Source organism: Phaethon aethereus, assembly GCF_964289735.1.
Source record: "Phaethon aethereus genome assembly, chromosome: 7".
Taxonomy (NCBI): domain Eukaryota; kingdom Metazoa; phylum Chordata; class Aves; order Phaethontiformes; family Phaethontidae; genus Phaethon; species Phaethon aethereus.
This window is the reverse complement of record NC_138583.1, coordinates 40,047,642-40,057,641: the sequence shown is the minus strand read 5'-3', so window position 1 is coordinate 40,057,641 and position 10,000 is coordinate 40,047,642. Positions and strand designations below refer to the sequence as shown.

Genomic DNA, 10,000 nt, shown 5'->3' with positions numbered 1-10,000 from the left:
CGCGTACCTGAAATACGGATGCAAAGGAAACAGAATTGTTGGTGTAAAGCCAAATGGTGCCAGCAGGGCTGACACAGTATTTTGTCCCCTGTCCGGTTTGAATCGGGCGTTGGGAAGATCTTATTTGGTGAAGGGGTGGAGGCTGCTTGTCACTGCAGGTCTCGGCTGACTTCCTTACCAGGGATCTCACCTATCGTCAGTGCAGATTTTGGTTTAGGGTACTGTTGCCAGGACATTCACGCTCTTGAGTAAATAATAAGAATTAAAAATAGAATTAAAAAAATAATGAATTAATTTAAAAAAGAAACGTTTACTTCCTGCTGAGGTTTATTTGCATGAATGACGCTTCTCTTTGGGGTCTGGTGGAAATATGCTTTACTAATGATCTTTCTAGGATGCAATAGGTGGTTTTCCACCACGAATATTCCTTTAGCCAAACAATATTTGAATTGGACCAAACTAAAGCCACCGCTCGTGCTTATAATACCAACTATTTTCTTGCTTAACATTGAAATTCAAGTACAAAAGTCTTTCTGGTCTATTTGCTACACCACCTCCTCTCAAAAAGGTTAAGAAGAGGTGAAAAGGATGAAAAGGCACTTGCAGGGTTTAAAAAATCTTCTATGGAGAAAACATCTTTCATATCACAGAGAAGTCTCCTGTAGGTTGTTATGTGCATAAGGTGGAGGCTTAAGAGCAGACACATTTGCAGATGAACTGCTTTTACTAGCTTCTCCGAGACATGACATTTGTTCAGAAGATTAGCCAGGTTGTAATGTGTAGCATAATTGCACTGTGCGGATGTCCCAGAAGTGAAAACCTAATTGCTTGACAGGCCTATAACTTTGTGGTACGCTCTCACCTTGTTAGGTCCTTTTCTGATGCAGTTCAAATGAAGTCTGGCCGCAGGTGTGCCTAATTTACCTCGCAACAGAACGTGTTGAGTTTAATTGCACAGTGGTTGTTAGGAAAAATTGGTGGGTGGAATATCAAGTGACTTACTGTACGGGGGTGGCAGATGGGCGTTGAGAGGCATCGCGAGCTAAGTGTATAGGTGAGGTGAGTTAATAAAAGATGTAAATTTTGTCTTAAAATAGTGAAGTCTTGTGGTAGGTAATACATTTTAATTAAGATGGTAGCAGTCCCCTTTCTAGCAGTGTGAAAAAATCAGAGCACAGGAACATCACAAAGACTGCATCTTTCTCCATATCAGTATTTTAGGAACAGCTTAGTATGTTTAGGAAGGCTATTCCGCAAGGCTGTATTTATTAAAAGTACTACAATTTGTGTGTGTAATACAAAACATAGCGGGGAGAGGCAAATCTAGAAAAGCTTGCATTCTCCTTCTGTTGGTAGCGGTGAAGTTTGAGACAGGACCAAACCGAGCTCCAGTCCAGCTCCGAGCTTCGTGCTGTGTTGCAGTGACCTTGTCTCGGGAGCGCAGGGCTCGCAGAGAAAGCACCTGGCCCCGTCCTCTCTGTGGCAGGGATGACTCGTGGTGCCCACAGTCCTTGTTGAGAAGAACGATCAAGTCAGTCGTCTTCTCCTGGCAAGCTTTGAGAAACATCCTGCCTGGGAACGTGGTTTTTAACTTATGTTGTCTTCCTCTGAAAATCTTGTCTTCATGCCACCTGTGCTCCATGAACTCTCTGAAAACAGAGATTAAAAAATAAAATAAAATATCTCAGTCTCAAGGAATGTAGCAGAGCTGAGATATGAGCGCTGCTTCTGTTCACCCGAGCATTGTGGCTTCAGTATTTAGCCCATTGCTCAGGGTCATCCTAGTAAACTTGAAGATGCCTAATTCCACCAAGCATGGGTCCTTTTCACCAAATAATTGAGCAAATACCAGTTCCAGAGGATGGTTAGTGAAAAGGTACTTAATGGCCTTTTTTTGTTTTGACAGGATGTGAGCTCTCTGTATAGAAACAGTTCATCACGAATGCTTCACGTTAAAAACAATCCTCGAGGAGCGATACTTAGCATTCCTAGTGCACAATTCATCGGAGAATTTCCGAGTAATTTACAAGCATTAGCTCAATAAGCCTCACAACACCCATTTGAGATCAGAAAAAAAATAGATACGATACTCCTCTTCAGCCTGGCTGTGGCACTAAGGAGCTGTAAAGCTGGAGGCTCACTCCACCTCCTAACTCCCCAGTGCTTGGTGGTCCCGTACTGACATGGCCATCAGCTTGTCTTTGCACACCATCGCAGTCCATGCGGTGGGAGGTGTGGAAGAAAGAATAGAGTGTAACAGAAATGCCACTATGGCTAGCCTGTATTCAGTTGATCTGGAGATTGTAAATATCTTAAAAAAAACAAACCAGGCAGATAAAATTAGGGTGAGGGTGCAGCTAAAAAAGATGCAGTTTTGTGGTGTTGCTGATAACGTCCCTGCAACAGTGTCCAGAAAACCTGAGTTCAGGTGAGCATCCGAGCTAGGAGATCCCATCAACCACCATGGAAATCCAGCTGTCTTTCAGCTGGACAGCTAAAACCCCTTTACACATTTTGGGATAAGAAATTTTAAAGAAACGTGCATTCAACTGAACTGACAGCATCGATTTATTTATGCACGGTTTCAATAAATGCAGTCGTTTCCTTCCTTGCGTCTCTGATGTGAGAGATTGCTCCCTCAGTATTAGCATCCTGCACTAATATTAGGGTCCTACTCAAGGTTTAACTGAAAGGGAAGACCAGCGATTGAAACCACCAGTTTGTGATATGAGGATAGTCCCATAATGTTCCTGTCTGACCCTCAAAGCTCCGCAGGAGGGAGCACGATGCAGTGCAGCCACAGTTGTACTTTTATCAGCTGCAGTTGGGTTGTGTTGGGTGTTGAAGAAGGGAAGAGGCACCTGGCTTGCCTCCTGCCAGGAGTGCTGTTGGCACACGGAAACTTCTGCGAGGTGTGTACAGCGAGAATAGTCAGAGTCACTTATAAAGATTGACATGAATAAATAATAGTTGTTCATATTCTAAATGTAAAAGCTCTGCCTAACCTCGCTATTCAACACGTATGAAGTTGGGCAGCACAAGCTGCTGGACAGATGCATCTGAGCAACTCTGGGTGAAGAGAAAGTCCTGAGCCTTGCTTGTCATTAGCCAAAGACCAGACCCATAGAATATTTTTTAAATTATGAAACATGAAAATATAGCTACTTAAAGAAAAAAGCTGGCCTTAGGCTGTGAACGTCCTCCTGCTGAGGACAGGATGGCGAGGGTGCCCCCATCTTGCATAGCCTGAAGGGTGGAGATGTCCAATATCGGCTCGTTCCTCCAGTGCCCCTTTCCAAGCTTTTCCCTTTCCCATAAGTGCTTGCTATGTTCCCGGGAGGCAGCTTTGCTACAGAAATGGTTTATGGGGAGACACCTAGATGATAAGGGTTAGTCCTAAATAATTGCTGGTTGCCGCTCAGCAAAAATAAGTTGGATTTCCATCCCCGGGTAGAGTGACTCCTCACAGTTAAAGGCTGGCAAAGGTTGAAGAGGTTGTAAGACAGGGCCTAATTTGCCATGTTCTTTTCTTTTCAAAAACAATGAGGGAACCGGGGCCTTGCCGGTGGGCAGATCCCGCCTGGATCTCCCTGGAGTCAGCAGGAGTTGGACTGAGTCCCTTTGAATAGCGAGAGTTTCCAAACCGGAGGCAAAGCCAAGTGTTTTTCAGAAGATTGATCATTCATTACCTTGGAATTTTTTGACGTAGAGGTCATTACTGCTAATATAAGTTGTGAAAAAATAAAATGTATTAAAAAAATAGAGACAAATTCTCATCTGGTCTAAGTCATTGCCTTTGAAGTCAATGAATCATTGAAATCAACTTTCCCACACTGAGCTAAGGATATGGCCTGGAGTCAATACATTTGTAGTTGTTGAAAAATTAAAAATATAAATTTGCCTTTCCCTGGCAATAATATTCTGTTTACGACAGAGATCTTATGCTTTAAAATAAGTTCATTAACTAATAGGAAAGTAATATTTCACTACCAGTATTCTTTTGGGTATAACTATTTATGATTAAATTTTATTAAACTTTTTAAAAATCGGATTTACATTTTGATGAATCTAATAGATTTCAATTTTGTATTTTTATAGATTCTTTCTAAAGTTTTTCCTCAAGTGCAATCAGAACTGTTTGAAGAATGCAGGCAACCCACGAGACATGCGAAGATTCCAGGTACAGATCTCTCTTAAAGAATAAACAATATATAAAAGACTTACTCGCATCTTCATCTTGAACTTTCTTTATGAGAAACCAGTATTGGTGCTTCTATTTAGTGTAGTTCCAGTGCTGTGTGCCTTAAAAAAATGGTATTGGTATTTTACATTTCCCCCACTGATTGAAATGGTGGTTCTTGGGACTCACTGAGTTCTGCAGCAGACTGTAATAGATCAGTGCTGAAGCAAATGGGTTTCTCCTCAGAAAGTACTTCCATAATTTTCCTTCATACTAACACCTTGTGTTGTAGTGTGGCGTGTGCTCAGACCTGCAGAAGTTTTACGTATTGTAGACCAAGTAGCATAGTCTTACTAACAGACATGACCGTGGAGCTCAGTGAAGTTTGGATCTCACAGAGGGGTTTTTCACGTTCACAACTTGTAAATCCAGCTGAGGTGGTCCAACCCACATACTTCTATTCCAATTGTGTTAGAAAATGTTTAATACTCCGCTTTCTCCTTACAGCTTTTGAAATATCCTGTGGTGAATCATAGCACTACAGAGAGACAGCTGACGTGAAGGACAAATGATTGCCTCCGTATTTGGGGTCATTTGAAATGATTGTTAGGAAATATATGCTTTTTATTTCAAAATATTTCACAATGATTCAATTTGAGACTAATAATAAAGTAGTATTGAGATGTTCAAAACTTTTTTATTTTTGAGAAGAATAACTTGTGATTAAACTTGATAGCAAAACATGTGACATCTGTTTTCATGCACAGCCAACCAACCGGTGAAGCCAGCACCCTTGAGCCAGCCAACAGAAAAGATCTGTAGCTGGAAAAAATATTTCTTCAAAACAATTGAGCCAAGCTTCCATTTTTCATGCATCTCGGCTTCACGTGGCATTGGTGATATTGATCCATCTGAACAGAACAGAAGGTCAAACCTGGAATGAGTGGAAATGTCCTCTTTGTCTCACCGATGACTAAATGAAGCATCAGTCATGAGTGATCTTGTGGTCGACAATGGAGCCAGTAGGCACTAGAAAGACTTCCCTGGGTCTCTTTAGCTAATCTCCCTGCCTTTCAGAAGGTTTAACTGGACTTAAGAGTATGTCAGATCTTGAACAATATTTTTAACTGGTTTCACTGTCTCAGCACCTTTCTTTAGGTGCGCTGCAGGAATAAGCCAATATAACAAAGCAGGGCATGTCTACTTTCTTTTGCAGAACTACAGTATTTTCCCTTGGTGACTGACCTATATATACATGACAGAACAAAAATAGTCGTCATTTTTATATACATCTTCCTCTGTCTTTTTAATATACCTGTTCTAGGAACCAAATCCAGAAATCTTTGCTGAAAATCACACTTGCATGTTTTGCAATATTTCTTAAAGTCTGCGAATCTCATTAAAAGTGAAAGCAGGTAGCTCAGTGGCCTGGCAGCAACTCTGCAGCCGAGGTGAGTGTGCAACCTCAGCACTCTCCAAAGTGGATGTTGACAAGAGTGAAAGTGTCCACTTCTGGGAGGACAAGGATAGGGAAGCAGAGCAGCCTGGCAGAGAACTGCCCTCGGGCTGTTCTAAAGGGTACCGCAGATGGCTGTCTCCAAGGAGGCAGGATACACAGAAAAGGTGCTGTGATAGCTGAAAGCTAATTATGGGTTGTGAATAAGAAGCAGGATCAGGGGTGATCCAAAACATAGAAGCAGACAAGAATTTTCTTCCGATGCCTTGGACCAGCTCTGTGCAAAAGGAGGCTAGTTTTACCCCTTCCATTTTTGTTCATTATGTGTTTGGGCATAGGATTTGGTGTGAGCACCCTGGCAACCATTTTTGTTATATACAAAAATAAAATAAATGGAAGATGAAAGCTAAAACGTGTACTAGCTTTTGCCACCATCACCAGTACGGTTGATAAGGCCTAACTTAGCCATTGACTTTAAGGACTCTATTAACGTTAAACTGCAAAGAAAATGCTGCAGTGATTACACAGTTTAGAAAATCTGGATCCCACACCACAGGGCCCATGCTGAAATATTTAAATAAGAGGTAAATGTCTATCTGGGATACTAGCGATCGACCTATGAAGCCGTGTTCCACACAAACCCAGGCGCATCTCATGGTTTCCTCTTTGGCTTGTGTTCATGCGATATCGTTTCCGGAAGGAGTTTCACAACTCCATTGTGTAGGTGTTTTTTTATCGGGAAGGTTGTGCGTTTTGCATATGTTCCTTTTCCATTTTCTACTGAGAAGCAGCTGGAAGCCAAAGAAGGCCCTATCCATCATCTCTTCTATGGCCGGACTCTGAACCTGGACACAAGAATAGGAGCCTTTCACTCAAAAATAAAGGAGGAAATTCCATTGACATACCAGGGTCAATCACCATCCAAATGAACTTGAGAAGGGATACTTTTCATGGATTGAAAACACTTTCACTATTCATATTCAACTTGGTCTTTTCAAATGCAAAAAAGTTCATTATCAGACATTAAATGTAATTGTAAAACTGACCTGGAGATCATTTACTGAAGAAAAAATGGGGAGTTATGATGGTTCCTGATTTATTAAGCTTTTTTTATTTGTAATCCTCACAACCCTTCATTTGAAGACAGTCTCAAGTGAACAAATTTTAATTAGATAAACTATCTAATCAATATATCAACAGATCAATCAAAACAGCACTTTTAAAATGAGTGGCTAGAGGGGTGTTTCTGAAACTAATGGCTAGAAGAATATTTCCCTGAACTGAATTCATTTGTTAGCATAATAGGAGATTAAACTCTAATTAGTGTAGCAGGTTCTGAAGAGAAACAATTGTGAGTTAAAAATCACCAGTGTTCGCCAGATAAACAGAGATGTACTCATAGTTGTCGTTCACTTCGTTGAAAGCAAAAAGTAACAGGCTGTGATGTTGTTTTGTCTTAAAAGAAGAGCCGATTCTGTATTTATGTTTGTGAAAATGCGCGGGGGTTTTTAAATTTGGGGGTTTGTTTTCTTTTGCAGGTTGTTGTATCAACAACAGTCAATGTGGATGGCCACGTGCTGGCTGTCTCAGACAACATGTTTGTACACAACAATTCCAAACACGGGAGGCGGGCTCGCCGCCTTGACCCCTCAGAAGGTACGGCCCCTTCTTATCTGGAAAATGGTAGGCACACATTTACATGTCTTTTTTTATTTGCAATGCTTTTTTTTTTTTTTTTCCCCACCATACTTTATGTTGATACACTACTACATTTACTTTTACATAATTTCTTCTCTCATCCATCAAACCGCACATTTAAGAAGTCCATTAGTATTTCTCAGCCCTTGTCAACCAGAATACGGTCGCTTCTGAATTTGCTTCTGACTTCTTTCTTTATTTAATACTTACAGTTTTGCAGTCACAACCAATTTTTCACCTTTTTCTATTTATTTTTTTTTTTTTCAGTCTTGTTTTGCTTGCAGCTTTTTCTTGCTATTTAATTTGACTTGATTTTATTTCGGCTTGTCATATTCCTTGATCCAGAGGTACAGTCTCAGGTTATGTATGCAAGTTTAAGTGGATGGTAAAAACATGACCGAATCTGTAAAGAATTTACTGTGAGGTCAGTTTCCTGTGGCTGGGCCTTACTGCAGATTACGGCAGGAGGGGGCTCGTATGAGAAAAACAGCATAAAATGTTTTTCTTCAAACTGACTCAATGTGATTGACTTCTTGCCTGAACTGCTAAAAGAAGATAGTCTGAGATGAAGAGGAGAATGGAAAGTGTCTCTGAAAATCCAGAATTGTGAAATACTATCTTTCTGGAGCCCATCAGCCTCCCAATCACTCACGCAAAATGCAGCTGCGCTCGTACACGTGCACACATGTATTTATTCTCCCACAAAGCCCAAACCAACCGTTTAGATTTAAATATCACTTTGTTCACGCTGTAAAATACGCCAACATGAAGATAGAAAATGACTCTCAGGTAACCCGTTTTTTAATAAAATTAGAATGTAACAGAACGGAACAGAACAGAGTGGAGTGGAATGGAATGGAATAGAATATTTTCAGTTGGAAGGGACCTACAATGATCATCTAGTCCAACTGCCTGACTGTTGAACCCTCCAGGACTGGCCAAAAATTGAATGCATAGGGATCAAATAGATCTTCCGTTCTTAAAGAGTTAGAATTCTCAAAGCCACTGCGATTTGACGTACAGCTGCATGGTCAAGCCATGCACATCAGTTTCCATGGGACTCCTCTTGCAAGTTGTTACTAACATATTGACAGGATCATGGCTTTTTACACTAATAAAATTAATTAGAGTAATAACAGAACACTAAGCTGCTAATATAATCATTGTCATTTTACGTTTCAAATAGTATTTACCAATGGGCACACAGAGAAGTGAATGAGGCAAGCAACAATTATCGGAAAGAAATATGATCTAGACATCAAAAAATGGAAGACGATTTACAAATCTGCTGCAGTCCACACACACAGAACTAATTTGTTTTTCTGCATTAATAACTAAGGTATAAGAGAACAAAAATATAATAATTAAAGGTTGCCCTGAGCACCAGAGTCATTATGGTCTATGACGTATTGTTTATCTCTTTCATATGCACCGAAAGTAGGTGTGTGTTTTGCCTAGCAACCGTCACTAATGAGGTTCACAATTAAGAAGGCTGAATCCTCTCCCCTAGTCCTCTCCTTCCCCAGAGAGCAAGAACTAGCAACATTATAGGTTCAAGTAAGCATGCTCAGCCCTGTGGTGTTAGGTTTTAGTCTAGGTCCAAATTCAGCCTCTTCTAATGAGCTATTATGATCTTAGCAAAATACAAGTATTTATTTTTGTAAGCTGCATGAAAAGAATTTGACTCTAAGCAGAAAATATCACTTAGAAAAATAAAGGCCACTTTTACATGCTACAGAAAATCTACATAAACGTCGCTAACCAATAGCTCCTCTTTGCAATATGGTAATTGATTTGCTTTATTTAAACGTTAAAAAGAGAGTGCCGAATCCTCTTTGCCTAACCTCCCATAAACGCTCGTTCAAGTAAGCCGCACCGTTGCAAATGAATGTGAAGATCTGGACGCTGCTTGTTGAAGTCCTACTCCTAATAACGTACGCGGTAACTAACTGACTAAAAGTAAACCCTCCTGTAGTACGGCAGCAGAGAATCCAAATGCCCGTGAATGCAGGCGAGAAGGGCAGAGCCAGGGTTTCAAAGGCAGGGAGCCGGGCGCCGGCGGGGTCCAGAAGTGCTCAGCACCCCCACGAGCCGGGCGGCCTCAGCACAATGAGCGTCACCGACCGGTTCTGCTCCCGCTGACATCAGCCCCGCAACTTCTCGGGGTCTTAGTGGAGCCGGAATAAGCTTCAGCCTCTTAAAACTGGGATGGTGACGCCCGCAAAGAAAATTCCCGAAACCGTAACCTTGCTTACTTGAAAATCTTTGTTTCCTTCTGGTCAGGGTATAACACTAGATACTGATACCCTGCTTCAAATGATGGTGTTTTCTGTCATGCTTCAAGTTAGTTGTGTGCCTGTGCCCGTCAAGCCGCGTCTTCCATCCAGGATGGTATGCTTTGCATTAGTAACACATTCTTTAAAGAAAAGTGCCCGCTAAAAACCGCAGATATTTACTTCTCTGTAGCCTCTCCTTGCTAACACCTCATTATCCAATCATCTAATATTCACCAGCAGTATATACACACACTCGCAGATCGTTTCCAAGTAAACTAATTCCCCCTGCTGCTACTGTGGAAGGTTGCCATTGAATCCTTTGAGCTCACAAAAAGCACGGCAAATTATTTACAGTAGTTGAATACAACTGGAGGAAAAACAATTGTTATA

At 41.1% G+C, this 10,000-nt stretch overlaps 1 protein-coding gene across 4 annotated transcripts in view; it reads left to right on the top strand.

Moving 5' to 3' along the window:
• EBF3 (EBF transcription factor 3) overlaps positions 1-10,000 on the top strand; it is a 121,100-nt gene that overhangs the window by 73,484 nt on the left and 37,616 nt on the right. For 2 of the 4 annotated variants that reach the window (XM_082002578.1, XM_082002577.1), the window contains exons 7-8: positions 4,099-4,180; positions 7,175-7,292. In XM_082002578.1, coding sequence (XP_081858704.1) covers positions 4,099-4,180; positions 7,175-7,292 — 200 coding nt within the window. Of the gene's footprint in view, positions 1-4,098; positions 4,181-7,174; positions 7,320-10,000 lie in introns of all 4 variants that reach the window. The other 2 variants (XM_082002576.1, XM_082002575.1) reach the window with 1 other exon arrangement.